This window comes from Procambarus clarkii, unplaced genomic scaffold (assembly GCF_040958095.1).
Source record: "Procambarus clarkii isolate CNS0578487 unplaced genomic scaffold, FALCON_Pclarkii_2.0 HiC_scaffold_217, whole genome shotgun sequence".
Classification (NCBI taxonomy): Eukaryota; Metazoa; Arthropoda; class Malacostraca; order Decapoda; family Cambaridae; genus Procambarus; species Procambarus clarkii.
In genome coordinates, this window is record NW_027189250.1 from 33,992 (window position 1) to 57,531 (window position 23,540).

The 23,540-nt window shown below is 52.1% G+C and overlaps 1 protein-coding gene across 2 annotated transcripts; it reads right to left on the reverse strand.

The window, feature by feature from the left end:
• Positions 1-519: 519 nt before the first annotated feature.
• Positions 520-5,893, reverse strand: LOC138361170 (uncharacterized). Of its 2 annotated transcripts, XM_069320600.1 has the most exons (11): positions 5,336-5,890; positions 4,887-4,991; positions 4,502-4,731; positions 4,118-4,296; positions 3,411-3,528; positions 3,084-3,175; positions 2,033-2,240; positions 1,729-1,899; positions 1,264-1,448; positions 776-1,011; positions 520-623 (listed from the first exon to the last, which is right to left on the reverse strand). In XM_069320600.1, exons 5-10 carry the CDS (start codon positions 3,490-3,492, stop codon positions 784-786), a joined length of 966 nt encoding a protein of 321 aa, XP_069176701.1. In that variant the 5' UTR covers positions 3,493-3,528; positions 4,118-4,296; positions 4,502-4,731; positions 4,887-4,991; positions 5,336-5,890; the 3' UTR covers positions 520-623; positions 776-783. The 2 variants fall into 2 exon arrangements, with proteins under 2 accessions (XP_069176701.1, XP_069176702.1); XM_069320601.1 differs by having other exon boundaries at positions 520-1,011; positions 5,336-5,893.
• Between the last annotated feature and the right edge of the window lie 17,647 nt (positions 5,894-23,540).

The window sequence follows — 23,540 nt, forward strand, 5'->3', positions numbered from 1 at the left end:
TTTTTTTTTTTTGAGATATATACAAGAGTTGTTATATTCTTGTACAGCCTAGTACTAAGTATATGGTGTTTGGCTAGATAAGAGTAAAACTGCTTGTAGATTAGTTTTTCAAAAAATGTTGACAAGTTAGGCAGGATTGATATAGGTCTGTAATTGTTAACATCTGTGAGATCACCACATTTGTGTACAGGGGTAACTCGCTTTTTTTAGGATAACTGGAAAGGTTTGGAGTTCAAGTGACCTGTTGAAGAGCATGAGAATTCTTTGGAGACAATTCCTAACCTATACTTCTTCTCAAGGTCATGTTTTTTATTAATGGGTTTAAGTATTCCCTTTGTAAGCAAGGGATTGTTAAGCCTTTTGGTTATGCTTACAAAAAAGTCACAGGACAGACATTATCAGCAGCAGTTATAAAATTGTCAATAGCAGTTTCATTGTGCAGCCTAAAACTTAACTCCCTTGACTCTAGAGGTATATATATTAGGTTTAGGTTAGGTTTTTTTAATTAAACCAGCCAGGATGAGTGAAGCCATGAAGGGCGTTTTTATTAATTAAAACACCCAAATGTTGGGTGCTTCAGGTGTTGTTCCTCTTGGATGATCTTGTACCTCTCTGTCTCACACCTGTAAGAATGAGTGATATGGTTAAGGGGGAAACAAAGTGCAGGCAAGGCAATGGAGGCCAGTAGTAATCTTAGGGCTAGGATAATTAGAAATTAGAGAAATTAAGTAAGAGAAATTAGCAAGAGAAATCAGGTAAAATTTATTATACTTAACTTTTGTATCATGAGTTTAGTAGTAAATCTTCATCTTCATCATCATCATCTTCACTGTCACAAAGCTCCAGGTAGGGCTCGGAAACATCAACATCCTCTTCCTGGTATCCAAATAAACGCTTTGCATCACTCAGCTTGTCAGAACACATCTTTTGCCCTTGCTTCAAAAGAGCCAAGATTCCACTCTTATTTTTGGTTGATAGGTGCTTCTCTTCAATAGTGTACTTGTTAGGATCCTGTAATATATAGACTATTTAATGGGGTTTAAGACATTTACAAATTTCCCTGAAAATACTAAAGAAATTAGAATAAATAAATAAAGTTTTCGGTAAAAGTTCAAATATATGTAAAACACACCAGTACAGTATATGAAAACCATGGAATTGTCTACCTGTCAAAGTTGTAAATAGCAAGACAAGTATAAAATTCTGCTGGATAAATGTTTATGAAGAACTGAATTGCAACACACATTTAGGCTGTTAGCTTACCTTGCTTAGATATGAAGGAAAAATTCCACATAACAACTCTTCAGTATGTTCGGTTAAAATCTCTCTCTTATTCTTGTAATATGCGAGATAATGCAGCATTTCTTGAACAGTGTGTTGTTGCTCTTCTCTGGATCTCTTCTGAAGCTCCACATCTTCTACTGCCTTCTTTTTTTGAGCAAGGGACACTAATAAAAGAGGAAATTTATATTTACTGCAAGTAAACTACAACTCAATTTAATGTAATTACAGTTTAGGTACTTGCATTATACATACTATACATAGTTTATTGTGCAGTATCAACCTGATAAAAACCTACGGATTATGATACTGCACCTATTTTACAAACAGTAGTGATGATATTTTACTTCAAAAATAAGTAAAGCTTATCCATTATGCATGCTAAATGTTAGTTATCTTGATAAGGCCGAATTGTAACCCCTGATAAAATGAGATGTAGTTACATACCATTTTGGCTATGATGAGGCAATAAATTGTGCCATGGCAGGATACCTTCTATTGCATCCTTTTCACTGAGAATTTCAGAGTTTTCACTATTGTAGATTTTTATGAAGCCTTGAAGCTTTTTCCTATCACACTCATTTCTGTGCCGGAGGGAAGAGCGCATTTTACTGGATGCTGCAAATAAAGTTTTTTGGCTGAAAGTTTTAAAGTTGTTAAAAAAATTTCCTCATCATTTACCTACATAGAAATTATAGACAAGAGCTAAATAGAAATTGCTTCAGAGTTAACAAAGAAATAGTAAGCCTACCTGCATCAGTGGCAATCAGATTTTTGCGATGCCTGATAGAGTCTGCAACTGCCTCGATAGAATATTTTATGTTCTTCGAGGTTGTTCCAGTGTTTAACTCTAACTCCTTACAAATCATTTGTAGGTCAGATCGCCATTCTTGAATCAATGACTTTTGAACATCAAGTTTGTCGATCTCATTTGAAACTGTTATTTCCGTCTCTCTGGCCTATTTGAAAATATAATAAATTTAATGAACAAATCACATTAACCATGATGAGTGGTTCGAACCTATGGGCTTGGCATTCCCAGATGCTTGCTGTAGTTGAATGCGCCACAACATGGTCAAAAGAATTGCAACCTAGGGTACTAATGAACCCACAATTCAATTTTTGTTAATTATGCACCCCCATACCCATTCCATGGGCGGTTGTGCATGCAGTTTCCCATGTACTTGGTCTGTGTCCTCCAGTAGTTTTACCTCTGATGGCCCTTTCAATACACATAGAATTCATATTATTGTGATATATCAATACATGGAGAAAGACATTGAAATGGGGGCATCAAAGGCAGAACTACTGAATGACAGAGACCGAGTTCATGGGGGAATTGTGTGAAACCTGGTTTGGCTTCAGTGGAAGCCTTGGGATCCTTGTGGGTGCAGTAGTACTCCAAGTTGCAATTCATCTGACCATGTCGTGGCGTAGTGAACTAGAGCATGCATCTGAGAGCACTCAGTGCATGGGGTTCAAACCCTCATCACAGTTCCCGTGATATATCACGATACTGTGATTTCTCTGTGAACACATTTGATATATCTCGGAATCATACATTTAGGTTAATTAAATACTATATACTTTATACAAATTAACCTTATTGATATATTGAAAAAGTTCAAGCAGTTAATTCAAGGAAATGGTCGCTAATTTATAATGGAAAATATATGTAGTACATGATCTGAACACATAACTAACCTATAAATGCATTATAATACCTTTCACATATAAATGCATTATAATAAGTTTCAAAATAAATACAAATAAATAAAATAAATATATATTATTTTTAGTACCTTTCTGAGTCGAGTAACTAATGCACGAGCCAGTCCATCAATTTTTCGATGGTTCCAAAAGACTGCACCCTCTGTGAGTTCTTCTGTTCTTTCTGAGAAAAATATTTATAGCAATGAACATCTTGAAGAGCATAGATTAATAACAGTTTCATAACATACCTTTACTCACCAAGACCAACTCAAGTTTGACCAATATGTTTTCATTCTTTTATTGATTATTTGAGGGAGTTGATACTTATTGAATACTGAATACAAATCGCATTATACTGATTACAGGGCAGGTAAAATAATAAAAAACTTGATCAGATGAACCATATAAACAAATACCAGCTTTCAGCATGTTTTTAGTTGTAGAGTTGTATCGTGAGAGGTATGTAAACACTTGCTCTGCCTCTTCCCCTAAAGTCATGCCACTTCCTTCTTGCCACCGCCCTCCATATAATACCTTTAACATAAAAGTATACAGTAAAAAAAAATTCAAATTATTGTACAAAAATTAAAAGCCTCCTACTATATTAAATGATACGTATATCATTAATCTTAAACAATCAGAAATCTTAATTTTTTTTACACAAACTGTACTTATTATATTTAATGTAATGTATACATTACATTAAATTTAATTAGTATACATAAATGTAATGTTATATTTTTATTTACCTGACAATACCAAGCATGTCCTTTTGCATGTAGGACTCCTAAAAATGGCTTTGCTTGTGGCTAATATTAAACAATGGGTAATGGGGTATCAAAAAATGTTTTATATGAAGAATTCTGATGCACTGCTAAATTTTACATAAAACAAAAATTTACATGGTGTTAGATAAATAAAATGATGATATGGATGCAATTGAAAGGCAAACTATAAAGACATACTCAGTTAAAAAATATGTCATATGACAATGTATATTTATATGTGCATACTTTATTTATAAGAACATTAATTTGAAGACAATATAATTCATTATAATATAGTGTGTGTAGAGAACAAAAGAATACTATACATTAAGTATCTGTAAAGCACATTTTATTACCTCCCAACTTTGTTGTAACGATACAGCTTCTTGTTGCCATCAATATGTACTGCTAAAGGGGTTTTATCACAAGCAGGACACTCATTGTCAGCTTCTCCTCTAATTTTTCTCAGCTCATATTGCTGGAATCGCCATTCGAAGAACACTCTCTTCGAAGTTATATAATTAATGGGTCCAATCTAGGAATAGAATTTTTTAGATGGTGACATTTAAAATGCATATTATGACATAAGATAAATAAACAAAAAAAACATTCCATTTTGTGTTTGAACAAAATTAAAAACTAATTATTAATAAATGAATATACATTACTACAAAATTTTGATAATTTTTGTATTGAAATATAAAACTGAAAATATTAAGAATAACGGTATCAAAACATACACGCCCACGAGAAGCACCAAAGGATTCCAGTGCAGTGACTAATGCCCGAAATGATGTTCCAGGACAATTTCTTTTTATATGGTGCCATGATTCAAGCAGACTGGTGCTGTAGAATGTGCTGCTCTTTCCTAATGATGAATAGAAACCAGACTTGTGCATGGTCTTGCCTAGTTGTTGATGCTCATATCCACAGTGGCATGTATAGATTGGAGTATAGAGGTCATACCTTCCTGTAGTTTAAAATACAGTGCATTGAGTGGTGTGGCGACTTGCTAAAATAGTGATGTAAAAATTAACATTTATAGCAACAAAAATTTCAAAATGTATTGTGATTCAGGAATATCCGGTAATGGAAATAAAAGGGTAAATTTTAAAGTTTATTTACCCATTATAGTGATGAAGATGCAGAGATTGCTGGAGCTTGAAATTTTAAACTTGCAATCTGTGCAGTTGGGGCAAGAATTTGGTGGTTGGGCTGGTACAACAGGTTCTGGTAACAAAGAAAAGGAAGACAGTTTGACAAAATGAGTTTTATGGAAAAGAATTTCAGACTGAATATTTCATTGTTTCTTGATTGTACAAAATATTGACATTATTCTCCAGATAATGACTGAGAAATTCACAGAAAAGAAACAATCAGACGATTAAATCAATCTATAAAACCAAGTGTCAGGTTTAAACTTTAAGACTTCTCCAAATGTTGTAATGACTGAAATGAAACATTTATTCATTTTATTTTGTTATACCAAGATAATCGTAGCTCTAGACTGGGATTGGGAAGTAGAAGTAATCTCGGAACAAAGTACGGATTTTATACAGGTATCGTATACTTACTCCAGTGAAAGATATTTCCTTCAGGGCACACAGTTTGTGTCGGGTCTAATGGCTCATAAAAGCCATTTTTCCAATATAATCTGTGGTGGAAAGGCATGAGAAAATGTTGCATTTGGTCACAAATGTGACACAAAAATGCAAAACAGTCTTCACATTTGATGCTTGCCTCACAATTTGTACATTGTACACAAACTTTACCTGATGAAAAAAGGGGTAATTATTTATACTAATTTTAAATACTGTATACCTAACATTTTAAACAATCTGAAGTCTAAATGTATTAATAGAGTGTCATTAATATGCATATGATGCTTATTATACAGTATAACCTTAATGAACACAGCAATATTTAATTTACCTTTATCTGGAACACCCAACTCAGACAATGTCCAATCGAACAGCATTGCCCTGCTTTCTCCCCAATTAATCTCTGCATTTTTTCTTCTTTTTTGCCAGTCAGAAACACTTGGCTGAGAATCTTTAATTTGTTCAAGTTCTGCAGCAAGTACTTTGAAATATGGGATTACAAATTAGTAAGAAAAATTTGTAAGTGAAAGGAATGATTAGTATAATATGTTAAACAAAATTTCATAGGCATTAAGCACAATTTTGGTACATAATATTTATGACGTGTGTCCATTAAATAAACCCTCATTTAAATACCAACAAATGATGTTGGGACATACCAACATCAAATGATTCCAAAGTTTCTTCACCAGCTGCCAAATAACTTTGAGTGTACGTTCTGCCACTAGTAGAATAGCCCGCATTTTGAATGTGTGGTGGTGAAAGTATAGCAGGCAGAATGTCTGGGTGGCACATTTGAAGATTTAAGCATGGTACATAATTGCAAATTGTATACAAGTATTAATATTTTCAGACAAATCTCAAGATATTACTATAACTAACTTTATGCTACCAAGTTGTTCAGTGTTATAGTAATTTAATCTCCATAATTGTCTAGCATACACTTAAAAATAGGCAACAAATATTATTGGAAAGTACACAAATAACAGCTGTAGAAATATTGTTAAGAAAATAATAGAAGATTACCATCAGATTGGGGTGCAGCTGGTCTTTGTTTTGAATTAATGTGTGATACATCCTGTATGTTATCTTTTTTCTGTTTCTTGTTTGTCACCTTTATTGAGTTTGGTTCCTCCACGTTTAAGAGTCTCTTCAAGTACTCATTTCTTTGTATCATTGCAGCACGTGCTTTCTGGTACTCACGTTCAAGATGTTCTCTAGTCATCACTGCTATTCTCCGGTGAAATTCTGAAGAGAAAATAATACTGTTCGAAGGAAAAGTACAAGAACAAAACAAGAAAATTATGCTTATGCAAAATTATGCTACAATGTACCTATTAATAATCTTAAAATTTGCTACAAATTTCCTACTTATAATTATGTGTTAAATTATGGACTTTCCCATAATGATATGCATGTTAGTGGCATTACCTATACTGCCTACCTGGAGCCCCCTAGAGAGATAGTGACACAAGTTAAGGTAATCCCTTTAGTAAGGTGCTGGGTCAACATAAATAAGCTATAACTAATAAGGACACAAATCAATATGTTCATTTAACAGTGGTATTAACATTTATATAAATATAGCTAAGAATAAGTTTTTACAAGTGTAACAAAGTGAAAGAAATGTATGAAAATTTTGATGATATATTAAAATGCTCATTGATTGAACTTGTCTTCCTATATATAAAGTATAAAAATAGTAAACACAGTACCATTATTGTTGTCTGTAGTTATTTTTGGAACATCTGGTATGTACAGCATACTGTCAAAATCCGATGATCTATCTGAAAAATTGATTGGTAGCGTAAATATTTGAATTCATTGCATAGCCTTTTATACAAACAAAAAAGAAAAATTGTACAGAAAAGCTAACACAACATTATAACACCTTTCTGTGGTACTTTCTATGGTACAAAAGAAAACAAACCTTAATTATAAAGGAAAATAAACTGACAGAAGAACTATGAATACTGCTGAAAATACTTTCCACAAAATATCTGAACCAAGGGATAGTACCCCGAGATTTGAAATATGAAAATTTCACCCTTACAGTATTTAAAAAAAAAGCAGAAAGAGTTAAGCACAAAACTAATGTCCAATCAGCTAGGTATAACACATCTGCAAGCTCATGGCGAAAATCCTAAGGGAGGGAATCATTTACCATCTTTCAGTGAACAATCTTATTCAATCGACACACCATGGTCTTCTTAAAAACAGATGCTACCTTATAAACCTCCTCACTTTTGGGACATGGTAACATGGTACTCAGATAAAGGGTTTCCGGTGGATGTAGTATACATGGATTATGCTAAAGACTTTAATAAGGTACCACATGGAAGACTAGCAAGGAAATTACAGGTTCATGAAAAAAATTGTAAAGTGCACAAAACAATAGTTAAAACAAAGAGAGCAAAAGGTCATACTAAATGGGAATGAATATGAAGAAATGTGTTAAGTTGAGTACCTCAGGGGTCCATTTTTAAGTCTAAAATATTTTTCATATATTGAACATCTATGATATAGAAAAGAATATAATCTAATCAACCGCATCCTCATATTTGCAAATGCCTGGCATTTCACGAGCACTTTGTCCGGGGTTTATATTCTAGCCGGGGAGGATTTACTGGGTTAGGCTAACCTAACCTAACTTAACCAAACCAAACCAAGTATCTCAAGTTACAAATATCTCTGGGAATTCATATTATCTGCTGTTGTAGAATTGACAAAATGGACAGTGTCAACAAAATTATTCCCACATACTCCGTCACTATGTGATGGAGTACACATAGAATAGGGACTGAATTGTCCCTGACAGGGACAATTCTGTAACAAATGTTCTAGCATAAAACTTTGTACAGTTTAGTAATTCCTTACCATTTGATGTACTAGGTAGATCCATGTTTGGTGAAGTTTTATAGCTGGAGCTGGAAGATCCTGTCGAGATGACTTCTTCAAAGAGAATAGCTTCAACACACATTGTGTCTTGAGTCTACCAGTACTTGGCCTACAGTTACCAGATCTGATTTACAGAAACTAGTGAACTATGGAGATAAGATTGTTAATAATATACTTTTTTTGAGATTCATATGACTTGCAGCTTAAAAACCAACCTTATTTTAAAATAGTACACTAAAGTACATAGCAAATTGCGAAATTCGTAGTTTTTTAACTACTTTAAAGCTAAATTCTCAAGCTTTGAAAATAAGCACAATTTGCTATTTTAAGCGGAATCTGGCAACTCTGATTTAGCATGTAAACATTGACTTGCATTCACAATGTAGTTATTTATTTTTCAACAATTTAAAACGAGTTATGAAAATACACACATTGGTACATTATTGCAAAGGCACTATATATATATATATATATATATATATATATATATATATATATATATATATATATATATATATATATATATATATATATATATATATATATAAATTGTTGCAAGTCGAGCAACAAATATTTTACATTGAACAACAAATGAGATTGGAAAAGCAGTATTGCCAAAATAGACCCCAGACACACCCTGTGGGTAGTAATGGACCCCCATACCGACCCTATGAGGGGTAGTGGACCCCATAATAACACTATGGGCGATAGTGGACACTATACAAACACTATGGGCGGTAGTTGACTTCATAGAGACCCTGTGGGCGGTAAGGGACCCCCTATCGACCCTGTGGGCGGCAGTGGACCCCCTATCGATCCTGTGGGCGGCAGTGGACCCCCTACCGACCCTGTGGGCGGCAGTGGACCCGTACCGAACGTGTGGGCGGCAGTGGACCCCCTACCGACCCTGTGGGCGGCAGTGGACCCCCTATCGATCCTGTGGGCGGTAGTGGACCCCCCCCCATATCGACCCTGTGGGCGGCAGTGGACCCCCTATCGATCCTGTGGGCGGCAGTGGACCCCCTACCGACCCAGTGGGTGGCAGTGGACCCCCTGCCGACCCTGTGGGCGGTAGTGGACCCCTACCGACCCTGTGGACGGTAGTTGACTTCATAGCGACCCTGTGGGCGGTAGTGGACCCCATACCGACCCTGTGGGTGGCGGTGGACCCCATACCGACTCTGTGGGCGGCAGTGAACCCTATATACTAATCCTGTGGGCGATACTGTACCCTATAGTCATCCTGTGGGGGCAATGGATGCCATACATATCCAGTGGGTGTTATTGTACCCCATACTTATTCTGTGGGTGGTTGGAGCCCCATACCCATCCTGTGGGTTATAGTGGACCCCATACTCATCCTGTGGGTGGTATTGGACCCCATACCTATCCTGTGGGTGGTTGTGAGCCCATACCCATCCTGTCGGTGGTAGTGGACGCAATACACATCCAGTGGATGGTATTGGATCCCATACCCTTCCTGTGGGTGGAAGTGATCCCCATACCATTCCTGTGGGTGGATGTGACCCCCATACTCATCCTGCGGGTGTTATTGGACCCCTTACCCACCTAACAGGTGGTAGTGGACCCTATACTAATCCTATAGTTTCCAATAATCCACACCATACCATCCTGTTTGCAGTAGTTTACCCTATATACATTCCAACATAACATCGTTTTCTGTTAGCGTTCCTACAAAACATTCTTTAAAGATTTCTAAAGCACGAACTATGGTATATAATATTGATTGGTGAAGCACTTATTCTATGTAATAATTTATTGTGCTTATTATAATTTACTAAGAACAACTAATTTTTCTCAAAACAAAACTACGAGCCTTCAATAGGATGTAGCTGATCTGTAATATTATAAGAGCATGGACAATAGTAGGTGAATTTCACAACCCATGTGGGACCTGAAAACTACAATTTTCGTTATAATTGAACCAATCACGACTATTCAGCTATCTACGTTGATGGACGAGTACTGTGAGACGTAAATTGGTACGTGAGGAAGAGTTTGAGCCTTGGTAAAAAAGTTAACTGGGAATATATCACATATGTACTAAATCACATTCCACATATTGACTTTAAGCACTAGTCATATATGTACTGTCTTGTGTGAGAACGGGTTGGGGGTGTGGTACCCCTGGACCCCAGGTGTAGGGGGTGTGGTACCTCTGGACCCCAGGTGTAGGGGGTGTGGTACCCGTGGACCCCAGGTGTAGGGGGTGTGGTACCCCTGGACCCCAGGTGTAGGGGGTGTGGTACCTCTGGACCCCAGGTGTAGGGGGTGTGGTACCTCTGGACCCCAGGTGTAGGGGATGTGGTACCCCTGGACCCCAGGTGTAGGGGGTGTGGTACCCCTGGACCCCAGGTGTAGGGGGTGTGGTACCCCAGGTGTAGGGGGTGTGGTACCCCTGGACCCCAAGTGTAGGGGATGTGGTACCCCTGGACCCCAGGTGTAGGGGGTGTGGTACCCCTGGACCCCAGGTGTAGGGGTGTGGTACCTCTGGACCCCAGGTGTAGGGGGTGTGGTACCTCTGGACCCAAAGTGTAGGGGATGTGGTACCCCTGGACCCCAGGTGTAGGGGGTGTGGTACCCCTGGACCCCAGGTGTAGGGGGTGTGGTACCCCTGGACCCCAGGTGTAGGGGGTGTGGTACCCCTGGACCCCAGGTGTAGGGGGTGTGGTACCTCTGGACCCCAGGTGTAGGGGGTATGGTACCTCTGGACCCCAGGTGTAGGGGGTGTGGTACCTCTGGACCCCAGGTGTGGGGGGTGTGGTACCTCTGGACCCCAGGTGTAGGGGGTGTGGTACCTCTGGACCCCAGGAGTAGGGGTGTAGTACCCCTGGACCCCAGGTGTAGGGGGTGTGGTACCCCTGGACCCCAGGTGTAGGGGGTGTGGTACCGCAGGTGTAGGGGGTGTGGTACCCCTGGACCCCAGGTGTAGGGGGTGTGGTACCCCTGGACCCCAGGTGTAGGGGGTGTGGTACCCCTGGACCCCAGGTGTAGGGGGTGTGGTACCCCTGGACCCCAGGTGTAGGAGGTGTGGTACCCCTGGACCCCAGGTGTAGGGGGTGTGGTACCCCTGGACCCCAGGTGTAGGGGGTGTGGTACCTCTGGACCCCAGGTGTAGGGGGTGTGGTACCCGTGGACCCCAGGTGTAGGGGGTGTGGTACCCCTGGACCCCAGGTGTAGGGGGTGTGGTACCTCTGGACCCCAGGTGTAGGGGGTGTGGTACCTCTGGACCCCAGGTGTAGGGGATGTGGTACCCCTGGACCCCAGGTGTAGGGGGTGTGGTACCCCTGGACCCCAGGTGTAGGGGGTGTGGTACCCCAGGTGTAGGGGGTGTGGTACCCCTGGACCCCAAGTGTAGGGGATGTGGTACCCCTGGACCCCAGGTGTAGGGGGTGTGGTACCCCTGGACCCCAGGTGTAGGGGTGTGGTACCTCTGGACCCCAGGTGTAGGGGGTGTGGTACCTCTGGACCCAAGGTGTAGGGGATGTGGTACCCCTGGACCCCAGGTGTAGGGGGTGTGGTACCCCTGGACCCCAGGTGTAGGGGGTGTGGTACCCCTGGACCCCAGGTGTAGGGGGTGTGGTACCCCTGGACCCCAGGTGTAGGGGGTGTGGTACCTCTGGACCCCAGGTGTAGGGGGTATGGTACCTCTGGACCCCAGGTGTAGGGGGTGTGGTACCTCTGGACCCCAGGTGTGGGGGGTGTGGTACCTCTGGACCCCAGGTGTAGGGGGTGTGGTACCTCTGGACCCCAGGAGTAGGGGTGTAGTACCCCTGGACCCCAGGTGTAGGGGGTGTGGTACCCCTGGACCCCAGGTGTAGGGGGTGTGGTACCGCAGGTGTAGGGGGTGTGGTACCCCTGGACCCCAGGTGTAGGGGGTGTGGTACCCCTGGACCCCAGGTGTAGGGGGTGTGGTACCCCTGGACCCCAGGTGTAGGGGGTGTGGTACCCCTGGACCCCAGGTGTAGGAGGTGTGGTACCCCTGGACCCCAGGTGTAGGGGGTGTGGTACCCCTGGACCCCAGGTGTAGGGGGTGTGGTACCTCTGGACCCCAGGTGTAGGGGGTGTGGTACCCGTGGACCCCAGGTGTAGGGGGTGTGGTACCCCTGGACCCCAGGTGTAGGGGGTGTGGTACCTCTGGACCCCAGGTGTAGGGGGTGTGGTACCTCTGGACCCCAGGTGTAGGGGATGTGGTACCCCTGGACCCCAGGTGTAGGGGGTGTGGTACCCCTGGACCCCAGGTGTAGGGGGTGTGGTACCCCTGGACCCCAGGTGTAGGGGGTGTGGTAACCCTGGACCCCAGGTGTAAGGGGTGTGGTACCCCTGGACCCCAGGTGTAGGGTGTGTGGTACCCCTGGACCCCAGGTGTAGGGGGTGTGGTACCCCTGGACCCCAGGTGTAGGGGGTGTGGTACCTCTGGACCTCAGGTGTAGGGGGTGTGGTACCCCTGGACTCCAGGTGTAGGGGGTGTGGTACCTCTGGACCTCAGGTGTAGGGGGTGTGGTACCCCTGGACCCCAGGTGTAGGGTGTGTGGTACCCCTGGACCCCAGGTGTAGGGTGTGTGGTACATCTGGACCCCAGGTGTAGGGTGTGTGGTACCCCTGGACCCCAGGTGTAGGGGGTGTGGTACCTCTGGACCTCAGGTGTAGGGGGTGTGGTACCCCTGGACCCCAGGTGTAGGGGGTGTGGTACCCCTGGACCCCAGGTGTAGGGGGTGTGGTACCCCTGGACCCCAGGTGTAGGGGGTGTGGTACCTCTGGACCCCAGGTGTAGGGGGTGTGGTACCCCTGGACCCCAGGTGTAGGGGGTGTGGTACCCCTGGACCCCAGGTGTAGGGGGTGTGGTACCTCTGGACCCCAGGTGTAGGGTGTGTGGTACCCCTGGACCCCATGTGTAGGGTGTGTGGTACCCCTGGACCCCAGGTGTAGGGGGTGTGGTACCCCTGGACCCCAGGTGTAGGGGGTGTGGTACCTCTGGACCCCAGGTGTAGGGGGTGTGGTACCTCTGGACCCCAGGTGTAGGGGGTGTGGTACCTCTGGACCCCAGGTGTAGGGGTGTAGTACCCCTGGACCCCAGGTGTAGGGGTGTAGTACCCCTGGACCCCAGGTGTAGGGTGTGTGGTACCCCAAGACCCTAGATGTAGGGGGGGTATGGTACCTCTGGACCCCAGGTGTGGGGGGTGTGGTACCTCTGGACCCCAGGTGTAGGGGGTGTGGTACCCCGGGACCCCAGATGTAGGGGGGGTATGGTACCTCTGGACCCCAGGTGTGGGGGGTGTGGTACCCCTGGACCAAAGGTGTAGGGGGTGTGGTACCGCTGGACCCCAGGTGTAGGGGGTGTGGTTCCCCTGGACCCCAGGTGTAAGGGGTGTGGTACCCCTGGACCCCAGGTGTAGGGGATGTGGTGCCCCTGGACCCCAGGTGAAGGGGGTGTGGTACCTCTGGACCCCAGGTGTAGGGGGTGTGGTACCCCTGGACCCCAGGTGTAGGGGGTGTGGTACCCCTGAACCCCAGGTGTAGGGGGTGTGGTACCTCTAGACCCCAGGTGTAGGGGGTGTGGTACCTCTGGACCCCAGGTGTAGGGGATGTGGTACCCCTGGACCCCAGGTGTAGGGGATGTGGTACCCCTGGACCCCAGGTGTAGGGGGTGTGGTACCCCTGGACCCCAGGTGTAGGGGGTGTGGTACCCCTGGACCCCAGGTGTAGGGGGTGTGGTACCCCTGGACCCCAGGTGTAGGGGGTGTGGTACCTCTGGACCCCAGATGTAGGGGGGTATGGTACCTCTGGACCCCAGGTGTGGGGGGTGTGGTACCTCTGGACCCCAGGTGTAGGGGGTGTGGTACCTCTGGACCCCAGGAGTAGGGGTGTAGTACCCCTGGACCCCAGGTGTAGGGGGTGTGGTACCCCTGGACCCCAGGTGTAGGGGGTGTTGTACCTCTGGACCCCAGGTGTAGGGGGTGTGGTACCCCTGGACCCCAGGTGTAGGGGTTGTGGTACCTCTGGGCCCCAGGTGTAGGGGGTATGGTACCTCTGGACCCCAGGTGTAGGGGGTGTGGTACCTCTGGACCCCAGGTGTAGGGGGTGTGGTACCCCGGGACCCCAGGTGTAGGGGGTGTGGTACCTCTGGACCCCAGGTGTAGGGGGTATGGTACCTCTGGACCCCAGGAGTAGGGGTGTAGTACCCCTGGACCCCAGGTGTAGGGTGTGTGGTACCCCGGGACCCCAGATGTAAGGGGGGTATGGTACCTCTGGACCCCAGGTGTGGGGGGTATGGTACCTCTGGACCCCAGGTGTGGGAAGTGTGGTACATTTGGATCCCAGGTGTGGGGGGTGTGGTACCCCGGGACCCCAGATGTAGGGTGGGGTATGGTACCTCTGGACCCCAGGTGTGGGGGGTATGGTACCTCTGGACCCCAGGTGTGGGAAGTGTGGTACATTTGGACCCCAGGTGTGGGGGGTGTGGTACCCCAGGTGTGGGGGGGTGGTAGCGCAGGTGTAGGGGGTGTGGTACCCCAGGTGTGGGGGGTGTGGTACCCCAGGTGTGGGGGTGTGGTACCCCTGGACCCCAGGTGTAGGGGGTGTGGTACCCCTGGACCCCAGGTGTAGCGGGTGTGGTACCCCTGGGCCCCAGGTGTAGGGGGTGAGGTACCCCTGGACCCCAGGTGTAGGGGGTGAGGTACCCCTGGACCTCAGGTGTAGGGGGTGTGGTACCCCTGGACCCCAGGTGTAGGGGGTGTGGTACCCCAGGTGTGGGGGGTGTGGTACCCCAGGTGTGGGGGGTGTGGTACCCCTGGACCCCAGGTGTAGGGGGTGTGGTACCTCTGGACCCCAGGTGTAGGGGGTGTGGTACCTTTGGACCCCAGGTGTAGGGGGTGTGGTACCTCTGGACCTCAGGTGTAGGGGGTGTGGTACCCCTGGTCCCCAGGTGTTGGGGTGTGGTATCTCTGGACCCCAGGTGTAGGGGGTGTGGTACCCCTGGACCCCAGGTGTAGGGGGTGTGGTACCCCTGGACCCCAGGTGTAGGGGGTGTGGTACCTCTGGACCCCAGGTGTAGGGGGTGTGGTACCTCTGGACCCCAGGTGTTGGGGGTGAGGTACCTCTGGACCCCAGGTGTAGGGGGTATGGTACCCCTGGACCCCAGGTGTAGGGGGTGTGGTACCCCTGGACCCCAGGTGTAGGGGGTGTGGTACCCCTGGACCCCAGGTGTAGGGGGTGTGGTACCCCTGGACCCCAGGTGTAGGGGGTGTGGTACCCCGGGACCCCAGGTGTAGGGGGTGTGGTACCCCTGGACCCCAGGTGTAGGGGGTGTGGTACCCCTGGACCCAGGTATAAGGGGTGTGGTACCCCTGGACCCCAGGTGTAGGGGGTGTGGTACCCCTGGACCCCAGGTGTAGGGGGTGTGGTACCCCTGGACCCCAGGTGTAGGGGGTGTGGTACCTCTGGACCCCAGGTGTAGGGGGTGTGGTACCTCTGGACCCAAGGTGTAGGGGATGTGGTACCCCTGGACCCCAGGTGTAGGGGGTGTGGTACCCCTGGACCCCAGGTGTAGGGGGTGTGGTACCCCTGGACCCCAGGTGTAGGGGGTGTGGTACCCCTGGACCCCAGGTGTAGGGGGTGTGGTACCTCTGGACCCCAGGTGTAGGGGGTATGGTACCTCTGGACCCCAGGTGTAGGGGGTGTGGTACCTCTGGACCCCAGGTGTGGGGGGTGTGGTACCTCTGGACCCCAGGTGTAGGGCGTGTGGTACCTCTGGACCCCAGGAGTAGGGGTGTAGTACCCCTGGACCCCAGGTGTGGGGGTGTGGTACCCCTGGACCCCAGGTGTAGGGGGTGTGGTACCCCTGGACCCCAGGTGTAGGGGGTGTGGTACCCCTGGACCCCAGGTGTAGGGGGTGTGGTACCTCTGGACCCCAGGTGTAGGGGGTATGGTACCTCTGGACCCCAGGTGTAGGGGGTGTGGTACCTCTGGACCCCAGGTGTAGGGGGTGTAGTACCCCGGGACCCCAGGTGTAGGGGGTGTGGTACCTCTGGACCCCAGGTGTAGGGGGTATGGTACCTCTGGACCCCAGGAGTAGGGGTGTAGTACCCCTGGACCCCAGGTATAGGGTGTGTGGTACCCCGGGACCCCAGATGTAAGGGGGGTATGGTACCCCTGGACCCCAGGTGTAGGGGGTGTGGTACCTCTGGACCCCAGGTGTAGGGGGTATGGTACCTCTGGACCCCAGGTGTAGGGGGTGTGGTACCTCTGGACCCCAGGTGTAGGGGGTGTAGTACCCCGGGACCCCAGGTGTAGGGGGTGTGGTACCTCTGGACCCCAGGTGTAGGGGGTATGGTACCTCTGGACCCCAGGAGTAGGGGTGTAGTACCCCTGGACCCCAGGTATAGGGTGTGTGGTACCCCGGGACCCCAGATGTAAGGGGGGTATGGTACCTCTGGATCCCAGGTGTGGGGGGTATGGTACCTCTGGACCCCAGGTGTGGGAAGTGTGGTACATTTGGACCCCAGGTGTGGGGGGTGTGGTACCCCGGGACCCCAGATGTAGGGGGGGTATGGTACCTCTGGACCCCAGGTGTGGGGGGTATGGTACCTCTGGACCCCAGGTGTGGGAAGTGATGTACATTTGGACCCCAGGTGTGGGGGGTGTGGTACCCCAGGTGTGGGGGGGGTGGTACCCCAGGTGTAGGGGGTGTGGTACCCCAGGTGTGGGGGGTGTGGTACCCCTGGACCCCAGGTGTGTGGGGTGTGGTACCCCTGGACCCCAGGTGTAGCGGGTGTGATACCCCTGGGCCCCAGGTGTAGGGGGTGTGGTACCCCTGGACCCCAGGTGTAGGGGGTGTGGTACCCCTGGACCTCAGGTGTAGGGGGTGTGGTACCCCTGGACCCCAGGTGTAGGGGGTGTGGTACCCCTGGTGTGGGGGGTGTGGTACCCCAGGTGTGGGGGGTGTGGTACCCCTGGACCCCAGGTGTAGGGGGTGTGGTACCTCTGGACCCCAGGTGTAGGGGGTGTGGTACCTTTGGACCCCAGGTGTAGGGGGTGTGGTACCTCTGGACCTCAGGTGTAGGGGGTGTGGTACCCCTGGACCCCAGGTGTAGGGGGTGTGGTATCTCTGGACCCCAGGTGTAGGGGGTGTGGTACCCCTGGACCCCAGGTGTAGGGGGTGTGGTACCCCTGAACCCCAGGTGTAGGGGGTGTGGTACCTCTGGACCCCAGGTGTAGGGGGTGTGGTACCTCTGGACCCCAGGTGTTGGGGGTGAGGTACCTCTGGACCCCAGGTGTAGGGGGTATGGTACCCCGGGACCCCAGGTGTAGGGGGTGTGGTACCCCTGGACCCCAAGTGTAGGGGGTGTGGTACCCCTGGACCCCAGGTGTAGGGGGTGTAGTACCCCTGGACCCCAGGTGTAGGGGGTGTGGTACCCCGGGACCCCAGGTGTAGGGGGTGTGGTACCCCTGGACCCCAGGTGTAGGGGGTGTGGTACCCCTGGACCCCAGGTATAAGGGGTGTGGTACCCCTGGACCCCAGGTGTAGGGGGTGTGGTACCCCTGGACCCCAGGTGTAGGGGGTGTGGTACCCCTGGACCCCAGGTGTAGGGGGTGTGGTACCTCTGGACCCCAGGTGTAGGGGGTGTGGTACCTCTGGACCCCAGGTGTAGGGGATGTGGTACCCCTGGACCCCAGGTGTAGGGGGTGTGGTACCCCTGGACCCCAGGTGTAGGGGGTGTGGTACCCCTGGACCCCAGGTGTAGGGGGTGTGGTACCCCTGGACCCCAGGTGTAGGGGGTGTGGTACCTCTGGACCCCAGGTGTAGGGGGTGTGGTACCCCTGGACCTCAGGTGTAGGGGGTGTGGTACCCCTGGACCCCAGGTGTAGGGGGTGTGGTACCTCTGGACCCCAGGTGTAGGGGGTGTGGTACCCCTGGACCTCAGGTGTAGGGGGTGTGGTACCCCTGGACCCCAGGAGTAGGGGGTGTGGTACCTCTGGACCCCAGGTGTAGGGGGTGTGGTACCCCTGGACCCCAGGTGTATGGGGTGTGGTACCTCTGGACCCCAGGTGTAGTGGGTATGGTACCTCTGGACCCCAGGTGTAGGGGGTGTGGTACCTCTGGATCCCAGGAGTAGGGGTGTAGTACCCCTGGACCCCAGGTGTAGGGTGTGTGGTACCCCGGGACCCCAGATGTAGGGGGGGTATGGTACCTCTGGACCCCAGGTGTGGGGGGTGTGGTACCTCTGGACCCCAGGTGTAGGGGGTGTGGTACCCCGGGACCCCAGATGTAAGGGGGGTATGGTACCTCTGGATCCCAGGTGTGGGGGGTATGGTACCTCTGGACCCCAGGTGTGGGAAGTGTGGTACATTTGGACCCCAGGTGTGGGGGGTGTGGTACCCCGGGACCCCAGATGTAGGGGGGTATGGTACCTCTGGACCCCAGGTGTGGGGGGTATGGTACCTCTGGACCCCAGGTGTGGGAAGTGTGGTACATTTGGACCCCAGGTGTGGGGGGTGTGGTACCCCAGGTGTGGGGGGGTGGTACCCCAGGTGTAGGGGGTGTGGTACCCCAGGTGTGGGGGGTGTGGTACCCCTGGACCCCAGGTGTAGGGGGTGTGGTACCCTTGGACCCCAGGTGTAGCGGGTGTGATACCCCTGGGCCCCAGGTGTAGGGGGTGTGGTACCCCTGGACCCCAGGTGTAAGGGGTGTGGTACCCCTGGACCTCAGGTGTAGGGGGTGTGGTACCCCTGGACCCCAGGTGTAGGGGGTGTGGTACCCCAGGTGTGGGGGGTGTGGTACCCCAGGTGTGGGGGGTGTGGTACCCCAGGTGTGGGGGGTGTGGTACCCCAGGTGTGGGGGGTGTGGTACCCCTGGACCCCAGGTGTAGGGGGTGTGGTACCTCTGGACCCCAGGTGTAGGGGGTGTGGTACCTTTAGACCCCAGGTGTCGGGGGTGTGGTACCTCTGGACCTCAGGTGTAGGGGGTGTGGTACCCCTGGACCCCAGGTGTAGGGGGTGTGGTATCTCTGGACCCCAGGTGTAGGGGGTGTGGTACCCCTGGACCCCAGGTGTAGGGGGTGTGGTACCCCTGGACCCCAGGTGTAGGGGGTGTGGTACCTCTGGACCCCAGGTGTAGGGGGTGTGGTACCTCTGGACCCCAGGTGTTGGGGGTGAGGTACCTCTGGACCCCAGGTGTAGGGGGTATGGTACCCCTGGACCCCAGGTGTAGGGGGTGTGGTACCCCTGGACCCCAGGTGTAGGGGGTGTGGTACCCCTGGACCCCAGGTGTAGGGGGTGTAGTACCCCTGGACCCCAGGTGTAGGGGGTGTGGTACCCCGGGACCCCAGGTGTAGGGGGTGTGGTACCCCTGGACCCCAGGTGTAGGGGGTGTGGCACCACTGGACCCCAGGTATAAGGGGTGTGGTACCCCTGGACCCCAGGTGTAGGGGGTGTGGTACCTCTGGACCCCAGGTGTAGGGGGTGTGGTACCCCTGGACCCCAGGTGTAGGGGGTGTGGTACCTCTGGACCCCAGGTGTAGGGGGTGTGGTACCTCTGGACCCCAGGTGTAGGGGATGTGGTACCCCTGGACCCCAGGTGTAGGGGGTGTGGTACCCCTGGACCCCAGGTGTAGGGGGTGTGGTACCCCTGGACCCCAGGTGTAGGGGGTGTAGTACCCCTGGACCCCAGGTGTAGGGGGTGTGGTACCCCGGGACCCCAGGTGTAGGGGGTGTGGTACCCCTGGACCCCAGGTGTAGGGGGTGTGGTACCCCTGGACCCCAGGTATAAGGGGTGTGGTACCCCTGGACTCCAGGTGTAGGGGGTGTGGTACCTCTGGACCCCAGGTGTAGGGGGTGTGGTACCCCTGGACCCCAGGTGTAGGGGGTGTGGTACCTCTGGACCCCAGGTGTAGGGGGTGTGGTACCTCTGGACCCCAGGTGTAGGGGATGTGGTACCCCTGGACCCCAGGTGTAGGGGGTGTGGTACCCCTGGACCCCAGGTGTAGGGGGTGTGGTACCCCTGGACCCCAGGTGTAGGGGGTGTGGTACCCCTGGACCCCAGGTGTTGGGGGTGTGGTACCTCTGGACCCCAGGTGTAGGGGGTGTGGTACCCCTGGACCTCAGGTGTAGGGGGTGTGGTACCCCTGGACCCCAGGTGTAGGGGGTGTGGTACCTCTGGACCCCAGGTGTAGGGGGTGTGGTACCCCTGGACCTCAGGTGTAGGGGGTGTGGTACCCCTGGACCCCAGGAGTAGGGGGTGTGGTACCTCTGGACCCCAGGTGTAGGGGGTGTGGTACCCCTGGACCCCAGGTGTATGGGGTGTGGTACCTCTGGACCCCAGGTGTAGGGGGTATGGTACCTCTGGACCCCAGGTGTAGGGGGTGTGGTACCTCTGGATCCCAGGTGTAGGGTGTGTGGTACCCCGGGACCCCAGATGTAGGGGGGGTATGGTACCTCTGGACCCCAGGTGTGGGGGGTGTGGTACCTCTGGACCCCAGGTGTAGGGGGTGTGGTACCCCGGGACCCCAGATGTAAGGGGGGTATGGTACCTCTGGATCCCAGGTGTGGGGGGTATGGTACCTCTGGACCCCAGGTGTGGGAAGTGTGGTACATTTGGACCCCAGGTGTGGGGGGGTGTGGTACCCCGGGACCCCAGATGTAGGGGGGGTATGGTACCTCTGGACCCCAGGTGAGGGGGGTATGGTACCTCTGGACCCCAGGTGTGGGAAGTGTGGTACATTTGGACCCCAGGTGTGGGGGGTGTGGTACCCCAGGTGTGGGGGGGGTGGTACCCCAGGTGTAGGGGGTGTGGTACCCCAGGTGTGGGGGGTGTGGTACCCCTGGACCCCAGGTGTAGGGGGTGTGGTACCCCTGGACCCCAGGTGTAGCGGGTGTGATACCCCTGGGCCCCAGGTGTAGGGGGTGTGGTACCCCTGGACCCCAGGTGTAGGGGGTGTGGTACCCCTGGACCTCAGGTGTAGGGGGTGTGGTACCCCTGGACCCCAGGTGTAGGGGGTGTGGTACCCCAGGTGTGGGGGGTGTGGTACCCCAGGTGTGGGGGGTGTGGTACCCCAGGTGTGGGGGGTGTGGTACCCCAGGTGTGGGGGGTGTGGTACCCCTGGACCCCAGGTGTAGGGGGTGTGGTACCTCTGGACCCCAGGTGTAGGGGGTGTGGTACCTTTAGACCCCAGGTGTAGGGGGTGTGGTACCTCTGGACCTCAGGTGTAGGGGGTGTGGTACCCCTGGACCCCAGGTGTAGGGGGTGTGGTATCTCTGGACCCCAGGTGTAGGGGGTGTGGTACCCCTGGACCCCAGGTGTAGGGGGTGTGGTACCCCTGGACCCCAGGTGTAGGGGGTGTGGTACCTCTGGACCCCAGGTGTAGGGGGTGTGGTACCTCTGGACCCCAGGTGTTGGGGGTGAGGTACCTCTGGACCCCAGGTGTAGGGGGTATGGTACCCCTGGACCCCAGGTGTAGGGGGTGTGGTACCCCTGGACCCCAGGTGTAGGGGGTGTGGTACCCCTGGACCCCAGGTGTAGGGGGTGTAGTACCCCTGGACCCCAGGTGTAGGGGGTGTGGTACCCCGGGACCCCAGGTGTAGGGGGTGTGGTACCCCTGGACCCCAGGTGTAGGGGGTGTGGTACCCCTGGACCCCAGGTATAAGGGGTGTGGTACCCCTGGACCCCAGGTGTAGGGGGTGTGGTACCTCTGGACCCCAGGTGTAGGGGGTGTGGTACCCCTGGACCCCAGGTGTAGGGGGTGTGGTACCTCTGGACCCCAGGTGTAGGGGGTGTGGTACCTCTGGACCCCAGGTGTAGGGGATGTGGTACCCCTGGACCCCAGGTGTAGGGGGTGTGGTACCCCTGGACCCCAGGTGTAGGGGGTGTGGTACCCCTGGACCCCAGGTGTAGGGGGTGTGGTACCCCTGGACCCCAGGTGTAGGGGGTGTGGTACCCCTGGACCCCAGGTGTAGGGGGTGTGGTACCTCTGGACCCCAGGTGTAGGGGGTGTGGTACCTCTGGACTCCAGGTGTTGGGGGTGAGGTACCTCTGGACCCCAGGTGTAGGGGGTATGGTACCCCTGGACCCCAGGTGTAGGGGGTGTGGTACCCCTGGACCCCAGGTGTAGGGGGTGTGGTACCCCTGGACCCCAGGTGTAGGGGGTGTAGTACCCCTGGACCCCAGGTGTAGGGGGTGTGGTACCCCGGGACCCCTGGTGTAGAGGGTGTGGTACCCCTGGACCCCAGGTGTAGGGGGTGTGGTACCCCTGGACCCCAGGTATAAGGGGTGTGGTACCCCTTGACCCCAGGTGTAGGGGGTGTGGTACCTCTGGACCCCAGGTGTAGGGGGTGTGGTACCCCTGGACCCCAGGTGTAGGGGGTGTGGTACCTCTGGACCCCAGGTGTAGGGGGTGTGGTACCTCTGGACCCCAGGTGTAGGGGATGTGGTACCCCTGGACCCCAGGTGTAGGGGGTGTGGTACCCCTGGACCCCAGGTGTAGGGGGTGTGGTACCCCTGGACCCCAGGTGTAGGGGGTGTAGTACCCCTGGACCCCAGGTGTAGGGGGTGTGGTACCCCGGGACCCCAGGTGTAGGGGGTGTGGTACCCCTGGACCCAAGGTGTAGGGGGTGTGGTACCCCTGGACCCCAGGTATAAGGGGTGTGGTACCCCTGGACCCCAGGTGTAGGGGGTGTGGTACCTCTGGACCCCAGGTGTAGGGGGTGTGGTACCCCTGGACCCCAGGTGTAGGGGGTGTGGTACCTCTGGACCCCAGGTGTAGGGGGTGTGGTACCTCTGGACCCCAGGTGTAGGGGATGTGGTACCCCTGGACCCCAGGTGTAGGGGGTGTGGTACCCCTGGACCCCAGGTGTAGGGGGTGTGGTACCCCTGGACCCCAGGTGTAGGGGGTGTAGTACCCCTGGACCCCAGGTGTAGGGGGTGTGGTACCTCTGGACCCCAGGTGTAGGGGGTGTGGTACCCCTGGACCTCAGGTGTAGGGGGTGTGGTACCCCTGGACCCCAGGTGTAGGGGGTGTGGTACCTCTGGACCCCAGGTGTAGGGGGTGTGGTACCCCTGGACCTCAGGTGTAGGGGGTGTGGTACCCCTGGACCCCAGGAGTAGGGGGTGTGGTACCTCTGGACCCCAGGTGTAGGGGGTGTGGTACCCCTGGACCCCAGGTGTATGGGGTGTGGTACCTCTGGACCCCAGGTGTAGGGGGTATGGTACCTCTGGACCCCAGGTGTAGGGGGTGTGGTACCTCTGGATCCCAGGAGTAGGGGTGTA